The following is an 18796-nucleotide window of genomic DNA, read 5'->3' on the forward strand; positions in this document are numbered from 1 at the left end:
CCTTCATTTTGAGTGAAGGGTGCTGAGGCAAAGCTTTTCAGCCTTGTTGGAGAGCCATGGCTAAGGCAGGCTCTGGCGATACGCAGCAGCACCTCTCCCCGTACTGAGCACATCCACCGCTGCTGCGCAGCAGCAGTTGGGGTTGACAGGTCTGACCTCCTCTGTGGACCCTCCTGATGTCCCAGGAGTGCAGATTCACAGAAAGCTCCTAGAATTTGTGCTTGGGCATAGCCAAAGTCCCCTAGAAAATCTCACCACTCTGCCCACCCGAGTAAATCAACGCTTACCTGATTTGCCGATAGAAACTCCTGGGCGTTGTCGTTCATTCCCACGTACATGTTCTCCCCATCAAACTGGAAAGACAAAAGGAAGTCAGAGTTAGTGAAGTACCATCTGCACAGCAGGGTCATGTGCATCCCAAATACTTTCCTGGCTCTTCACATAAAAAGCCAAAATTCCCAGAAGAAAATACTGAGCTGCTCCTTGAAAACTTTTGAGCGTGTATGCACACATGTACATCATGGTTACTGCAATGGGACGTGGTTAACATAGCATGCTTATGTTATTTTCTCAGTGAAATAATCAATGAATCACTTCAACAAATAAGCCAAACGTGTGCAAAACCACAGATGTACCCAGCAGCAAAGATCACCCAAATGAAGTTCCTGCTAAAATTCCTACTAGATCATCAATCAGCTTTAAAAAGCCAACTTCAATCGACGGAAATTTCCAAGACAGGCAGGTCCCATTCCACACACCTACGTACTCCTAAACCACCAAAGCAAACCTACAGCAGCAGTGCAGAAAGCCACTCTGGACCATACACGGGGGGTCTCTATGCAAAGGCTGATTCCCCCTCCTCACATTTTGCTGTGGTTTGCAAGCTCTGGCTGCAAGAAGGCACATTTCTCCCCATCTGCTCTTCCCCTGCCTGCTCTGCCAGGACTTTGCCTCCGTGGCTGGGCAACAGGCAGGGCAGCCCAAGCACAGTGCATTTCCCTGTGCCCCCGTGGCTCCTGCAAACGTGCCTACCCCCTTCACCTGATTCTGAGCTGCTAATCCACTTATTAAGCTACAAAACCCCCATGGAGAACTGCAAAACTCTTCCCATTAATTAGCTACAACGGGAGCTTTTCACTTGCTGCGATTCCAAATGAATGAAAAAAGCCCTCCAGGACTGTCTCCGTCTCGAAGTATGGCTGGGGCAGTTCTCAAGGCTAAGTTCACAAATTAATTATGGCAATAAAATGCGCTACACCATAAAACACTCCTGAGGCAAGGATGATGGTACCAGCTGTCAATGACACTGTATACTTAAGAAGGGGAAGAGCTGACCCTCTTGCCCTTACAAGCCAGATGATGAACTGAAGACTGTTCACCCCTTGCGTGTCCTCTCGCTCTCTGATATGATGCTGATACCAGTTATGGCTTCGCAGAAATGGGCCATATTAAGAACAATAAAAGAGAAATCTAAATCAAAGCAGGTGGAGATCTTCTGTATAGACGATTAATTACACTTCCATTTCTCAGAGTGCTACAGGATTAGCTATTAAGGTCAGCAGAGTTAGTAAAGCCAAGTGGGGGTAACACAGCTCTGCTCAGCGTCAGACACCCTCTAATTGCCAAACCATCCTCTGGGATAGCAAAGCAAACCAATTAAAAGCAGCAAAATTAGAGCGGGTATTGTGACACTCCTTAACTAATACTGATAGCAGCCACAGCGGGGCGGATCCCTGCGCAAACGCAGGATTTTGTTCAACCCGTCAGTGAGGCAGTTGGGTGCAGCAACCATCAGCGGCCCGACAGGCTTGCTGGGACAAGCAGCTCTCCCAGAAGCCAGCTGGGTGCTAGCCACTTTAAGCTCAATTTCCCTGCACCTGTAAAATGATCGTGGGCACAGGCAGCTCCCGGTGACACGGTTCCAGCTGGAGCTGCCCTGCTTCCAGGCCCTGAGACTCAGTCAGCTCTGCCAACCCAACCAAGCCCAGCAGAGAAGGCTGAACTTGCAGAAGAGGTGGCACAGTCTGGTGGAGGTGCTCAGCCCTGTGGCAGCAGGACCCAGGCTCTGCGGGAGGAGCCGGTCTCTGACTTGGCATGGGCAGCGGCATGTTTCGGGGAGTCAATCTTTTTGGGACTGGTAAAATCACAGTCCTGAGGTCCCACTCCAATGCTCTTTTTGGGACCACCCCTCCAAAACACCATAAGGTGGATCCTGGGGGCTGAGCAGACACCCCAAAACTGGGCGTAGGGCCGCATGGATGTGAGGCCCTTTCCAGTGGTCCGATCTGCAGACCCAGAGCTTGGCGTCAGGTCAGCTGGAGACACACTGCCGGGCACTGCGGGACACTTAAAAGCTACTGCAGCTTGAGACTGTACGCCGGGACGCTGCGGGGGAGCTGCACAAGAGCTTCACAGCAAGCAGCCCTGATGAGAGATAAAACATTTCAGTGAGGAGACAGTTCTGTCCATCCTTGGAACCAGTCAGGAATTTGCACTGCAGAAATATTTACTTCCACATCAGGAAAAGAAGAGCTCTTTCCTAAGTAAAAGCTTTGCCCCTCTGACAGATCTAAATATGCAGATGATGCACATCCATCCACCCCTCTTCCTTGCAAACACACACCTCACTTTTGTCCTCCTCCAGCACAGTATTTTGCAGATCTAGACTAAGACCTGTTTGAAACAGCTCTTCTACAGAAAAAAGAAGTCATCTGGAAATCTACGTTCATAAAACAAGAAGTATCTTTCACTGGGGAGGTCCAGGGCAGGACAAGCACTCTCCTTTCTCTATATCATTCTGTTTGTCAGAATGTATTTTTTTTATGGCTTTCTACTATTCCCCTACCTCTGCTCCACACTTCTTTCTGCCCTTGATGCCTTCATAACAACTGTAATGAATCCTGCCTTCAAAATTACTGTGCCTCTGATTGCCAGCCTGAGCAGCGAGCCTGAAAATCAAGACTCGAAATGCAAAGGAAACTTTGGAACTTCCCCACTGCTGATTGGATTTTCTTCCCTCTCCTCCAGGCTATGAGGGTGCAAACGAATTTATTAGAAATTCTCCCATCAGGATATTTTTTCAATTAGACGTTTGCCACTTATACACCAGCCAGGTAGCGCAGATAAGTAATGTGCTCTCCCTCGTCTCATCATTGTTTCGCTACAGAATGCACTTCACAACAATCTGCCCCATCATTCCAGGCAGATTTACGGCAGGAACAGACGTTTTAATATTTCCCTTTGGTTACAAATGCTTCCTCCCTTTTTGCTTTGGTCTAAATCCCGGTGCATCTATTCATCACCCTCTGCGCCCCCCAAAATCGATCAAACCTGCACTGAATGATGTGCACATGTGGAGTGGTGGGTATAATTTTCAAGTCCTAATTTGAAAGGAACACATTCTCATGTAGTTGTCTTAATCATCCTTTTGCTCTTTTGTAATTATTTAATTTTTGTTATTCTTTGGCTAATAGAAGCAGCCTATTAAACAAATCAGTGGTTAATTCTCACTCTTTCCTGCATGAAATGAGCACGAAGCCGAGATGAGCCGAGATCGCTCTCAGCTTGTAGTGCTTTGCATCCATGACATGGCGTTCGCTTGAAAATCTGGGAAATGCAGACCCCGTGTAGCCAAGTTGGGAAACTGGGAAAGGCGGGAAGATACGGTTAATTGCTTTTCCTTCATCTGGGACTTGGACCCATTTTTATCTAACTTGCACTGACTTACATTAGCGATGGTTGCCTACAAGCATAACTAGACTCAAGAACCTCTACTTCAAAAAGGACTCATAAAGCCCTACTTTGCCAAATCCCAACTCAAACTTGTCTCACGTAACACGCTCAGGACAGAAACAACTCTACTCACCAGACTGAAAAAAGCCACAACAAAAAAACCCAAACCAAACCAAAAAACCCCCTCAGAGGAAACTGCCCCAAATCCTACCAACTCTGGTAACAAAGGCATGCTGTCAAATGGACGCCAGCAAGCTGCCTTCATCGGCGCATGACACGAACTCCAGCCCAAAGGAAGGGGAGCACAGGCATGACCCGATCACGTGCCACAGGAGGTGGCTTCACCTGGCACCGATGGATAAGCACACGGACGCAGTCAACCCCATTCAGACAGGGGGTCCCAAGGAAATCAGGGTGACAGACACACAACTGTGCCTCCACAACAGCGCCTCTCCATGGGATGTGCTCCCATGTATTTTGGGTCCATGCAAGCGATACAAGGACTGTCCATTCTGTGATAAAACACCCTCTGAAATTTACGTTTTTATGGCTAATTTACCTAAAAATACAAATCTTTTAATGCGGCTCTTCCAGGGGAGCTGTAGCTGGTACCACAGCTCCAGAGGCAGAGCACTGCTGTGCAACCACCAGCCCATAGATGGAGCTGGCACAGGCTTGACTCAGATGATGTTCTACAAAGCACTTTTTAAATTGTTATTGCTTTTTTAGATTCACTTTGGTTTGTTATTTTTGCAACACGACATTATTTTCAAAACTGTAAATGCGCCCAGAGGTCGTACAGGTCCCACGTTAGAAAGATGGAAATGAGTAAGAAAAATAAAGGCATGCTGCAAGCTGGGACAGACCCCAGAGCAAAGTAGCTGTGTGATCTCTGGCTCTGCGCAAACATGGAGAATAAATGTTTGTTAACTGGGAAGGACCCAGTGGAAAGAAACACAACTTCCTGCCAAGACTCAGAGAAGGTGTTACTTTCTCATGGATGGCACTGCCAGCTTGTACAATTTTACTATGAATCTCATCACATCCTTTTATTTCCTGAGAGTCACGAGCTGAGATGAAAACCTCAACTCTGCAAGAAATATGTTGGCAGCACTCATACCAGAAACGGCTTCAATGACACCTGCAAGATCTCAAAAATCTCCCAAACTTCTTATTTAATTTTATTTTAAGTGTGGTTGAGTTTGGGTCGTTTGGGATTGTTTTTTTGGTAGGTTTTTTTGGGTTTTGGTTTGGGTTTTTTTGGGGGTTTTGGGTTTTTTTGAGGGGTCTTACCTAAATTTTAACACTCATTGCTGGCAATACTAGACCAGAGCACCTTAACTGCAAGCCCACTGAGGATCTGGAACTTTTAAGAGGTGGCTTGTTAATGCAAATCCAGTGGTAACTAAAAGCTATCATTGTCAAGAAGCTATTAAATGCCCAGTGAAGAACAACCTGGATGCTTCCAGTGATTCCTACTGCTCAGAGCTATAACCACTTGCCTCTCAGTTTTGCCTCCTGGTGCCAGGAGATGGGCAGCAGGTTCCCTCTCATGACAACCTCATTTCCAAACTGAGTGCGCTGGGGATATCACCTTCTACCACAGATGCTTGGGATGTAGCTGGTTTCAGTGTCCAGCAAGGTACACCTCAGCCACCACCAGCATCAAGTCATGGAGTGACCCACAATAATGCCATGCAACAAACGCCCTCAAGTTTTTAGTGAATAAAAGTTAAGATGCAAGAAAACTTGCATAACACAGTCAATGCCATATTTAATACTCTCCATTAAAAAAAAATAAATTATAGCAGCCCATAAATTATGGGGTTTATTTAGCTGCCTCCAATGGCACCCTATCCACCACGTGGAAATACAGCTTTTCTTCAGAAAGTTTCACAGAAACAGGTTTTTCTACAATTAATTTTTATCAGACAAGCATTATTTCAGTGGCATAACCACATTTTGCTGTAACTGCATTTTGGCTGTGGTACTTCCAGCCCTGCATCCCTACGATGCTGCTCCTGCCCAGTGCGAGGCACCCCTCCACACCAGGCTTGGCCCTATGGGTGCACTGGGCACCAACACCAAACCCAAGGGGCCCCAGCGCTGGCAAGGATCGTCTTTGCCAGCACACACCTCTGCCACATCCCTGGGATGTGAAATACTCACTTCTGCTGCCTGCAGAGCTGCCGCTGTGATTTCCTATAGGAGTCATTTAGCATCACGCTTCTTCGGGGAATACATCGCCGAGGTTAGCTTAATCTCTTTAACTGCAGCTTCCCCATTAAGGTCTTTACACAACCTCTGGCCCAAAGTGATCTACTTAGCGTTATTTATTTGTCTGCTGAAACGCTTGGATAGCCCCTCAGTTGATCCTGTCAAAGAGGGTCAAAAGTTCAGCAATAGATTTACGACCCCCCCAGGACCCTCCTGCAAGGAAAGCTCTGTAGCTCCGGGCTGGCCACCGCGCGGCCACCCGGGCTGGCCACGCACTGCAATTTGCTTCAGCACAAATGTCGTTACAAGAGAGCACGACACCACAGCAAGTGTCAGCGGCAGCACATCCTTCAGCAGGGTGCAGAGCTGAGCATCTGCAAGAGTCATCTGGGCTTTACCAGGCCTGGGTTTTCTGTGTGCAGTCAATATTCTCATGCACTACCCCAGGGTAAAGTCAGATTGATACAGACGAAGTCCTCAGGCTTAAAACCTTACAGTAAAAAGTGTTTTCGTTAGTTTGTTTGTTTTATGAACAATTTACAAATAAGATAAAAGTCTAGTAACAGTTATTTCTCAAACATACCAGAAGCAGGAAACCTACTGCAGAGCTGGATGCCAAGGGCTGCCCAAGGTACCATCAAGACTTAAAACCAGGTGGGAAAGACTGGAACGATCTGCACTGGCTTGGGCACTGATGGAGTATTCAGTGGTCCCCAAACTGGAGCACCTCCCTTGGAAAGACTCATCTGAGCCGCTCTCACACTGGGACGGCCAGTAGGAAAAAAGAAATAAACCAAACCAATGCGATCCTAAGGAACTCCCGTGGCCAAGCAGCGTTCACCCATCTGCTCTAAAGCAACGCAAGGTAAAAAACACAGTGCACAGCCAACCGCCTCCACTCCAGAACAAACAGGAGTGGCAAAGGGAAGGTGCCAGACCAGCAGGTCTGCCTCCTCAATGTGAAACCATCCGGAGCTGACACACACCACCGAGATGAGGGATGTTGTGCCTCGCAGCCCACTTTAGTGTTTGCTGAAGAGGCAACAGGTACCCAGAAAAGATGAAATGATCTCTCTGGCTGGACTTCTCACAAGATTGCTCAAAAAAAAAAAAAAAAAGAAAAGCTCTAAAAACCAAACCCAACTTGTCGACGGATAAAAAGGAAGGTCCTCTTGCTCACAGCCAGTGACAAGATCCTCATTAGGTTTTAGCAAAAGGAGGATCATGGCCCACGATGCATCTGCACTAAAATCTATTCATTTCATAACAGAACTGATCTAGAAGGATTCGAGTTTATTAATGAGACAAAAATTATTCAGGCTAGCCAAAACTAAAAGTGACTTTGAATGGCTTTGCATTAAGACTCTCACAGTACTAAGTGGCAGTGAGGAAATGGAAGATTAAATTTAACACGAATAAATGCAAAGTAATGCACTGGGGAAAAGCAATCCTAACAATACAGACACGGCAATGGGCCCTAAAATAGCTGTTAATGTCCAGAAGAGAAACCGTGCATTCGTTCTGGCAAGTTCATATGCAACTCTCGCTCAGTCCTCAGTAGCTGCCAAAAATGCCATTCAAGTTTAGAGGCAATTAGGAGAAGAACAAAGCATAAAAGGTCAAACATTATTTTACCATCTGTACAGTTAGAAGAAGGAGAGAGGGAGGACCCAGGGCGTGGAATGCTGCACATGGACGAGGAAAAGAGGTGAAAGATATAGAGAGACTCAACACAGATGTACATGAAGTCATGAGATGAGAACAGCGAATGGCTCTTCTCTGGTTCTCAGAGCCTAAAACCAAGGAGGCAGGCACTGAAATCATTAGCTGGTGGAATTAAACACTTAACAGAGAAGTTCTTCATACAGGGCCCAACAGCAAAACCTCTGCAGGATGCTGTGGCCTAGAAGGATCCAGAATAGCAACTGGACAAATTAGAGGGGAAGAGTAAATCCAAACCACTGAGCTCAAGATGACCCTGACCTGTGGGCTGCTGGAAGCTCCGTGGGTAGATGTAATCTCATTAGATATTAGGAAAAACATTTTCCAGCATGTAGATGGTCAAGTATTAGACCACAAGGTCGTGGGATCTCCATCCCTGGAGATGCTCAGAGCTGAGCGGGACCAGGTGCTGCGCAACCTCACCTGGTTGGCCCAGCTTTGCTTGGGGGCTTGGGACACACAGACGTCCCTCCCAGCTAGCAGTATTTGGATGCTTCTGTGATATGTGATCATGTGATGCTTACCCAAGCAGCCACACGGACCTCCACCCCAAGAGCATCTCCAGGGTCCCCTTTTATTCTCCTGTACTCGAGGCTGGAGAGATCTGCAATGCCACCACAATTCAAGTGACAGCATTCATTTATCTAAGAGACTGGCTGGTTTTCTGTGAACGTTGCACATGAAATTATTGTTATTACATTATTTGGAGGGAATGAGGACTTAAACTCATTTACCTGGACCTTTCAGAGCCTGCAAAGGAGTTCAAGCTCTTCACACACACACACACACAAATCCGTCCACCAAAAGCTACAGGGAGCAGCAGAATTTAGTCTTAAGACTGACATGGAAATAGATTAATTTTTTTCCCATTTCATATTCTAATTACAATTCTTCTCCCCCTACTATTTTCTGTTCTCATTACAGTCTTAAAATTGCTCTGCAAATTCTGTACCTTATTCTGCTCTTCCTACCATCTTTGTCATGGAAATGAGAAACAGAATGTATAAGCATGAAAATATTGCAGAGATCAAAATTCTGCTTAACCCTTTCATGTGCGACCGAAAAGAAGTGAAAGCAGCACAGACCAGCTAATACTCCATCCAGCCTCTTCTCCTCCCAGCCACAGCAAGGGAGAAGAACGATGCTCAGAGAAATGCACTATTCATTTAAAGGCCAAAGTGGCTCACGCTTACACCTCCGCTGTGCATGGAAGCGGGGCTGGGTTTTTTCAGCTTAGCAGGTTTTGCCCCTCAGGACAGATCTTGATCTAATACACTTTGATCATACTCAGATGATCACGATTAGCTTTTAGCTTTCAGCCTGCTAAGCACCCCTATGTAACGCTGGCTGGGAGAGGTGTTGGTGGTGCTTCGAGCAGCCCCACTGCACCAGGTGCCCCGGAGATCTCCATCCTCCTCCTCACCCGCGCTGCACAGAGCTCACCAGAGCTGCAGCTTTGGCCAGAGCAAACCCTTCCCCATTTCTCTCAAAGTTTGGGCGTAGATAAGGAAAACAGGCTGCCTGGGAGGTGAGCGGCACCTCCTGACACCCACCCTCCCAGCACACCCCTGCGTTCACTCAGGACCCTCTCCAGCCCATCGCTGACCGTGCTCAACGCTGTTCATTTTGCAAGATACGATCACACTGATGTAACTGCAAGGCTCAGGCATGTACATCACTTCCTTTTCAAAACCAAACAACAAGTACATCCTGCGCTGTTTATCACGCTTACGCAGGTGCTCGAGCAGTTTATCTGCAAGAAAAAAAAATAAATACCAGGCCCTTGCTAAGCTGGTCCTTCTCCCATTAGCAGCTGAATAACCAGGAGGGCTGAAGGCACTAGCTTGCCCTGTAAATGCCTGCTGCGCCGTGCATTGTTGGGGAGGGAGGAAGGTAAATGAATGCAGCACATTTCCTGGCACCAGGCTGGTGTGTAGACAGTCTGAAACAAATACAGTAAGTGATAATGAGACTTAACTGCACTGCCTGCTTCACCGGTAACACTTGTAATTCACAGGAAACTCAGAGAGGCAGAAAACACACAAAGATCTGAAAGAAGCCGCCAAAGCTCTGTGCAAGAGCTGTGCCAGCGTCAAAGGCACCTAGAAACATTGTTTTTCGCAAGATAAAACCTCAGGGTTGAGATAAAAATAGAGCTGATATACCTGCCTGCCTTGGAAGCAGCTACCAGCGTGGCTCTGCTCTGGAAGTCGTTTATGGAGATGCTGATTTCGACACCAGAACAACAGCCCACCTTGCAACCAGAGGCATCACTGAAGAGGGGCTACACACAGCCACTGGCACCAAAACAGCTGAGGGAGCAATCGGGAAGAAAATAACCCTTAAGCCAGAAAGTTTTCCCATCCTATCATTTTGTTCCCCTGGCCCAGGGAGCGAGCAGGGACCCTGCGTGGGCAGCGATGTTGGGGCAAGGGCCCTGTGTGGACAGTGATGTTGGGGCACGCACCCAAGCCCGGGGCCGAAAGCAAAAGCCTGGATTAAATAAAAGCAATTCACGGGCGAGGAGAAGTGCAGCTGAGCGAGCGAGGGAAGCGGTGGTTGCCACAGCAGCCCCGCGCCAGCAGTCGCTGTGGTTACGCTGGGTTTGACGTAGGCACACAGTGTGGGAATAATTTTGGAAATCTCTATTTATCTTTTCTCAACTGCAGAGTAAATAAATCAATAAGTACACGAGTGCATGTCGCAGAGAGGAAGAGAGCTGCCGGAGGAACAATGCAAAGATTGCTTAAAGCTATTAAGTTTTTAAGACCACGTATTCTGATCCCCATGCCTTGTTGGCAGCGGTACAGGTTAACAACCTGGCTCCCAAATATCTCCCAACTCACTCCAAAAATTCACAAAAATCACAGTTGCTACTCAATTGCCATGCAGGAAGCAAAACAGTAACTTCAACTATCTCTACAGCCACTGCTCCTTCAGCAAAGCCAGCCTGAAGCACAGCCCAGAGCACACGCGCTAGCCACCTGCAAGCCCAGCCGGGTACTTCACTAAACACTTCCAACATTTGAAGCTTTGCCCCACTAGCAAAAGCACATCTCTGCCCCTGGAATTCAAGATCATGTTTTTTTTTCTTCTGTTGCGAAGCATAAGGGAGAAGAATAATCAGTTTTCAAGACAACTTTGGTGAGAATGTGGAGCGTTATGCAAAAACAGCTAATCAGGAGGGGAAAAAAAAAAAACATCAGAGAGCTTCCACGCTAGTCATTTAGAGAATAGTTTCCAAAACACAAATATTTGGCACCAGTGAAAACCTGCCTTCTGTGTTTCTGCACTCAACTGTGTATGCAAATAACGCTTGCAGCGGTACATAGTATGACTTGCAAAAAGAGCTGACAAACTACAATCCATTTCACCATTTTACCTTACATGTTTGGACATGTTCATGACTTTAAAAAAAGCCCAAAACCCTAATGAAAAGCGAGATCTCCTTTAAAGACAAAAGAAAAAACCCCAAACCAAGGATGATAGGAAGGTAATTTCTGAAATTACATCCTAGAAGTCGAGGAGCATCTTCACTGCCCACTTTTCATACAGCTGTATAGCGCTTGGCATTTTTCCCCTGTCTGATCTGGCCGTGTCTTTTTTAAATCATAGACTCCACCTGCACTTTCTGTAAATGTTTTTATATCACGTAACCAGATCCTAATCCTCGTGAGAGTGGGGAAGGCCCAAAGTAAACAAATAATAAAGAACAATGCAGCACCCGGCTTCCCGTATCACAGAAATGGCATTTATCGCACCAGCATCACTCTGTTATTCTTTCTAAACCCACACAACCAAGACGACGGGGACCACTCACAACCTCGGTGTGTATTTTGATGCACACAGGACAACGGTGAGCTCGCCCCGGCACGCTTGGTTGCTGTGCCGTGGGAAAGATGTGCAAGGGGACCCAAACCCCCATGCCAAGACCATCAGGGACAGAGGCAGTTCACCAGGTGGCCAGATTTCAGACCCCTCCTCTGCCAGAAAGAGCATCACCTCCAGCACATGGGCCTCCTTTTGACTATGTCGAGGCCTTTTAGCAAAAACTGCAATTAGCCTCTTGAGCAAAGAGCCCCCCGAGCCATTCCAGTAGCCTGCGCAGCACCCAGGGGACCCCACTGCCACCCACAGCCCCCGTCTATCACCCCATCCCCTCCAGTGCTGGTAGCAAAGGAGAAACAGTGGCTTTTCATTGCTAAAAGATCTGCCATTGAGGCATCGTTGTGTGGCCCAGCAGGTGGGGACAGCCAGCCAGGTATTGCCTCAGAGGCAGCAAGCTGAGCAAGCCATTCGGGGAAAATACCCCAAAAGCGTCACAATCTTGACCTCTACAAAAACAAAGCAATTTGATTGGAAGCTCGGTGCAAGAGGCAGTTGAAATACGCCCTCAATGCAGCGACGGGCAGCTGAGGGGCTGGGAGGGGGAGCCCTGCCTTCGGTGGCGACCTGAGCAGCGCGCTGCGTGGTCAGGTTAAACACCCCAGTCCCCGGGGCTGCTCTGACCGCGCGGTCCAGCAAAACGCCGCGAGGCAGCAACTGCAGTGGGTCAGGAGTGGGGTCAGGAACGCGCGGACGCGCTCGGGGAGCTCGTCGTCGCTGCGGAGCCAGAGGCTAGAGGCAAAATCCACAGGTTGAAAGGTCACAGGGAGACAACCCAGAGCTTTGCAGATGTTGCGCGCACGAAGCTGCAAAAGCAGCGACTTCACATGCTGGAGAGTCAAGACATGCAAACCCATGGTTTTACAGAAGCTGAAGCTCAGCGACACTTCACACGGGCAATAAAATCACATTGGAAAGTTATCTCCACAGGCAGCATGACCACATCCTTGTATGTCCTGTTTCACCAAGTGCTGAGTTCAAAGCTGCCGGGCTGCACTTCCAGGGGGTTGGGCATGTAACGCCCCATCGCCCTGGCCTCGATTCCCCACCAGCTCCATGCGTTGCATCCAAAGCTGGTACGGCTTCACTCCCAACCTCAGCTTCTGCTTATTAAAAAGACCCCAAACCAACAAACTATCCCTCCCAAGTACTTCTACTTTCAGCTCTTTTTTTTTTTCCTTTCCTCTCTCTGTTCATCTTATTAATCTTTCCTGCAAATGTTACTGTCATGGAACTTTTTTCATTACGGTGAGAGGGTAGCTCATGCTTACAACATCCAAGCCTCAATTTACTTAAAAGAGACATCTTAGCATTGAAAATTCTCAAAGTCTTAAAAAGTTAAAAACTCATTAAAACTAATGAAACAAATCAGAAAGAGGCACCTCTGATTATTATTATGCCCTTGCCTCACTGTAAATAATTGAATAGAGATTATTATTACTATTATTATTAATATTATTACTATTATTAACCCTAACAAGAAGTTTAAAGCATGTGGATGAGAAAGAGAAAAAGCAGTTTTGCTTGACTAATTAACGACTTAAATAAAAATAAACAAAGGGAGTCTTCCTGATTTTAGCAAAGTCCTGCCTTCTTCCAAGCCGTTAAAAGCAAGAGTGACAGCTTTATAGATAGGGAAATGGGCAGATAAGATAAACACGCACAATACAAACTTGTCCAAAGCTTTTACAGTCTTTCTCTGCACCACTTCCAGCTCATTAAATTACAGTATTACTATAGATTTGCAGCAAAATTATCTTTTATCTCAGCTTCTTTTAAAGCTATTTGGCATTTGCTAGTATTTTCTATTATAAATCTAATTGCAGATTCCAAACAGACAAGGGCTCATTAAGCCTTAATTATGCACATGTTGTTTTCAACAAACATTTTCATTTGGACTGCTGTGAGCTGTAATTGTTCAGAAGGCACCGCAGCCTCCCATTACCCACTTTCCTGGGATGGCAAAAGCTACTTTCAAGTAGGTCACAGCTCGGCTGAACAAACGATTCGCAACCTGTGGAGTTTGGGATGTGCCTCTCCAGCGGGAACACGGGCAGGACAGGATGGGAAACGGGGCACGGCCACCCTTCTTGGGGAGCAACGCCAGCGGGGAGGATGTGCACGCAGCACGTGGAGGTGCTGCTCACCTTCAGCTCCAGTCAGCAAGCGGGACTCCTGCGCAGGTACCTCTGGGGATGCCGCTGCCTCAGCCCAGCATCTGCGCACGTTCTGCCCAACAGCTGGTCTCCAGCCCCACACCGAGCCTAGGTCTTCATCCAGCCACGTTGCGCAGCATCGCCACAAGCACCACGGGACAAAAACAGTCCACCCCGAACTATGGAAGGGTGGAGGGAAGCCCTTTTCACTTCTTGTCAGAGCCGCGGTTATGTTTGCGCTCCGAAATAAGAAGTAACCCACATGAACAGCTGAGCTTTTATTAGAAGTTCAGGCTTCCTTCTAACAGCATGGAAGCTGCAGCTGCTCAGACTGCAGCAGCATTAACAGAGCAGGCATAATCTGCAGGATGAGAACATCAAGGTCCTGGGTCCTTCCAACCTTGGTTCTTCCACCTTCACCCACTCCCAGGCTGCGATGCCTTGGTTAGCAGAGTGCAGCTCTGCCCCATCCTATCTCTCTGGTGAGGAGAGTCATTACATCCAAACCTCACCAGCCTCCCCTGAGTCTCTTTAGGGGAGGAAAAAACTCCTTCTAATAAATAATTTCCCATCTAATTAAGGCTTAGGTCTCCAAAGGTAGGCTGGAGTGCTGGTTGCTGCCGGACACAGGAATTCAGCAGGTTTTAGCACTGCTGGAAACAACAAGGTGTTAATACAACCAGTGTTGCATCTTCTAGACTAAAACCCTGACAGCCAGGTATCCAATACACTACCTCAGCACAAGAGAGGTGGCCAGAAAAGGCCTCGTTACATCAAGAAATTAGTATCCCCCTCCTACATGTTTCTTTCTCTCTTCTCAGTAGAAGATGACAAATTCTCTGCCATGTCCCGAAGACTCATGTTGCACTGTTAAAAGGAAAATGTGTCAGAGTAAGCATGAAATCTTACGGCCTTGCCTTTGAAAAAGACAACTTTTCAAGCAATAGTTTGACCTAGAAAGGTTTTCTAGGTCATTTTGACTTGGCATGTATATGTCTGACCTACTAAATCCAACACAATAAAATTACAGAGTTCATTTCAACCTGTCGGTGTCAGATCATTCATAAATTCAGATGCACCATTTACAAAACCGCTATTCATATATTCACAAATAAGGTCTCACTAGGCTCCTTCTGGCGGGGAAGTATTTGCCCTGTTCAACATTAACTCACGCTGACAAAGGGAAAATGTAAAAGCTTCACTGACAAGCTGAGTTCCCATCTTTCTCAGGCAGCCCTTACCCTCAAGTTGCGCAGGATTTAGGGTGGCACTACGCCTTCCACTGCTGTTGAAATTCCCCAAACTGGCCTGTTGCTGGCTTTGCCATGGGGTGGGAGCCCCAAAGGCCTGACCGTTCTCATTTGTAGGGTTGCAGCCCGCTAATCAGCACAGCTGCACTAACGAAGCAGAGGAAAACACTGCTCCAACACCCTGCATCCCTCCTACGAAGCCACGGGCATGGCAGTGACACCGGGGATGCCACTGGAATAGCCCTGAAGAGTCCAACGCAGACTTTGCAAGAGGAGAAAAAGCTTGTGCTCAGCCCGCTGGGACACACAGAGGAGACGCACCTCGGCGGTGGTAGCTGCAGTCACCTGCCTGCTCTGGCTGGCAGTCGTGATTCCTGACACCAAAGGGTTTTCTTAAATCCACTTTAATATCTGTTAATTCTCGTACATAATCCAAGCAATGCCTGTTAAAACAATGACTGTGAGAGGTATTATGGAGTATTGCTCTCCATGTTAACGTGGGTCAGGCTATGGGAGCAGCTGCCCACACGGACTTTATCCTCGGCCTCCTGCAGAGGAGCAAACATCATCTGAAGAACCAGAGGCTCCAGGGCCGGGTCCTCGCAAGCAGCCTTCCTCGTCATGATGCGCTTCGCACCGGCACACTTGAAGAGTGCTGTGCAGTGATCCACTGGCAGTTTCCCTCCAGATAGGCACGCTTTCAGACCTGGAACGGATCCTGGCCCTGAGCATGCTTGCAGCCAACACCTTCAAACAGAGGCTGTAAGGCCAGGTACCATGAAAAGCCTGAGCAGCTGGGTATATAGTCCCACTGCACACCTCCCAGGCTGTCCACCCCACTTGCACCAGCTGGGTTGAGAAGCAGTTACTGTCCCACAACTGGTGTGTCCATGGTACTGCCCCACCCCAGCCAGGCACCAGAAAGACTTTATCAGGCACTGCAGAAGAGCTGCAAAGAGCTCATGCTCTCATTTTTGAGACTCATTCCTAACTGCTGGTCAAAACCAGACAGCCAAGGTGACTAGGAATGCTAGCAAAGGGCAGAAACAGCAGCATTTCCCTCTTCCCTGGTTGCAATTTCTTCCTGAGCCACAGGATCTGGCATGTATCTCCAAAGGCATATCCAGGAGGTTCTATTAGCAAGCCTGGATCCACAGACCAAAGAGCTCACAAAGCAGCAGTTATCTGTACAGTGTTGCCATGAGGCATGGCCTTGGGCAAGAAGTTGCCCACAAGGTCAAGGCATGGGTAGGAGAAACCGTTTTTCCTTCCTCATCATACCAGAGTGGGAGGAGAGGGACCTCCTTACACATGCCACCCCATAAGCATATGAATGTAGAGGTAGGACCATGATCACAAGGACAACCAGCAGAGCTGCACCTAGTCCTGCTGCTACCTGAACCACTGGGATGCCCATCAAGGGCTTGTGAGGGATGGGTACCACCTCACAGCCCGGCTGGGCTGCTCAAAGCCTTGAGAGGGATTTCATGGTCCTTCTGCAGCAGGGAAGGATGCACCGTTAAAACAGATCAAGACATTACACCTCCAGACCCAGGGTTTTAATGAGATGATACTTGAGTGCAGCTTTGACGTCTCATGAGATCTTTTTGAACTACACGTATCCAGAGACCGGGACGCTCTGCTCAGGTCCTCACAGTGCCTAAGTCACACACCTAAAAATCCCACATTTACTAGCTAACAAGATTATTCTCTCATGCTTTCTTCAAAAGCATTTAGTGGAAGAAAGTGATTTCCCCCGAACACTCTGCATCCCAATTCTGGAAGTCACGCCAAGATTCCAGGCCCTCCAGTGGATGTTTCATTTATATTTCAGCCGCACCTCTACAAAAGATATGTTTTTTTTTTTTTTCCTACTTTCAAATTTTTCGAAACTGTTAAGAGACAGAATCCTTGTTCTGAACCCACAGGGAGCAGCAGGAACTATATCAGTGCCATGTGCTGCAGCAGTCGCAGACTCTGCTTCAGTTAAAACTCCATCACATCAATGAAAGTTTTCTTTATTTGAGTTCACGTTATAAAGATTTAAGCATCCGGGAGAGATGAAAACACTTAATTTTTTACTGCCTGGCCATAATCTCTTGTTTCCCTTGGATGCCCTGCAACCTGTCCCTCCGCAATTCTCTAAGGCTACATGTGCAGCATCACCTCCACCTGCTAATTATAGGCTCCATTGTGCCAGATAATTGAGCCCCAGCGAGGCTGCAGGGCAGTTATGTATCACCAGACCGCGTTTCGCTGTTGACTACAAAACCAGAAGAATTAATCACCTTCTCTAGTTAGTAAGTGGGACCGGACACTTGTGTGCTCATTGAAAAGGAAAACAAGTTTGGTTCCTTTAAACAAAACATAATGAATCTCCCAAAGAGCAGAAAGCTCATATTTCTTGAAAAATAGTGTATTAATATATTAAAGTGTAAATATATATATATAAATCTTTGCAAGTCATAGCGGAAACAACATGCACCACGGTCAGACCTGAAGGATGCTGCAAGTGCTGATGCAGAACCCCCAAACAAACACTTTATGTGCAAATTTCATTTACCTTTGCTGCCTGCCAGGGCTGTAGTTTCAGTCTGTGTGGAGATATTTACTGCAGGCAGCACAGAAACCATCATCTTGCTACATCCCTTCCCATCCATCCATCTCTTGCATCTCAGAGTAGCCTGGGACATGCTGCCACCAACCCAAGTTGCACGACACCCAAGTGCATTTAATTATTTTCCTCTGAATTCAGAAACTAGGCTCATTGTCTCCCTTGGGCAATTTCTGCTCTACCACCACAACTAAGCCAGAGTCCAATCAGCCAGCAAAGAGCACAGCATCAGTCACACCCCTTCTCCAAGGCTTCCCAGGTGGGGTCTCTGATGGTGCTGGGGGAGAAGCACCGGGGCAGCCCCCACACAGCACCAGGGCACAGGATCTCAATTCAGACCACCCGCCTCAAACATCCCATCAGGACAAGATGTACAGAAGCATTTTATCAACAGCTTAAACTCCAGCTTATGCCACAGCAAGGTTGTTTTTAGCTTTGCCTCTCCAAGCACAGACCTCGAGCTACTGGGTCAAAGAAACAGGAAAACACCAATGCTAGCATCTCCAGCCCAAAGCGTATGCCAGGGCCAAGCACTGCTGTGAAACACTGGAAGCTTCAGCCCAGAGAAAAGGACATGTGCTATGACACACCCACCAGGAGCCGGAAAGCGGGAGGACTGAGAATCAAGCGATGGAGAAGCACAACCCAGGCATGCAGGAGGCATGCCAGGAGGAGCAAGCTTTTGCAGAAGACCTCGCTGGAACCGCAGGAGACAAGGGGAATACAAAAAGACTGAATGAGTTTGTTTGCAGCAGCCTTCTTCCCCCCTGCCTCCCAAAGCACAGAGGAGATACCATTATGAGCTTCTTTTTAAGTACTAAAGAGATGGTCAGGGATGAGACAGCAGAAGAGGGGATGGATTGGCTAACCCCCGAGGATACATGTCCGCACTTGCTGCTGGGGCCACAGCAGCTCATTTGTTCTTTGCATGATGCCCAGCCCAAACAGCCCAGGAGGGCTTGAGCTAGTGAGAAATAAAGACAAAATTTCCAGCGGGCGTTATCTCTGTATCAGACCCAGCAACAAGCACTGAGCAAGGTTCCCGTATGCACAACGCATGGATGATCTCAAACAGCAGCTAAAGAACAGGGTAAAGCACAGCAGGCAGCAGAGCTGTTGAGGAGGTCTGTCTGCCTTCCCCCAGTGAAGGTGAGCATTGATTTGTTCAGGGTGAAGATATTGGCTCCTTCACCTGCCAGACAAAGGTAAAGCAGTGTCCT

The 18796-nt window shown here is 47.6% G+C and overlaps 1 protein-coding gene across 1 annotated transcript in view; it reads right to left on the reverse strand.

Annotated features, from left to right (window-relative positions):
- TOX2 (TOX high mobility group box family member 2) overlaps positions 1-18796 on the reverse strand; it is a 153832-nt gene that overhangs the window by 91883 nt on the left and 43153 nt on the right. The window contains exon 2 of the mRNA XM_086474834.1: positions 288-353. Within this exon, the coding sequence (XP_086330960.1) occupies positions 288-353 (66 nt within the window). The remainder of the gene's footprint in view (positions 1-287; positions 354-18796) is intronic.

Source organism: Leptosomus discolor, chromosome 17 (assembly GCF_034619465.1).
Source record: "Leptosomus discolor isolate bLepDis1 chromosome 17, bLepDis1.hap2, whole genome shotgun sequence".
In the NCBI taxonomy this organism is placed as follows: Eukaryota; Metazoa; Chordata; class Aves; order Leptosomiformes; family Leptosomidae; genus Leptosomus; species Leptosomus discolor.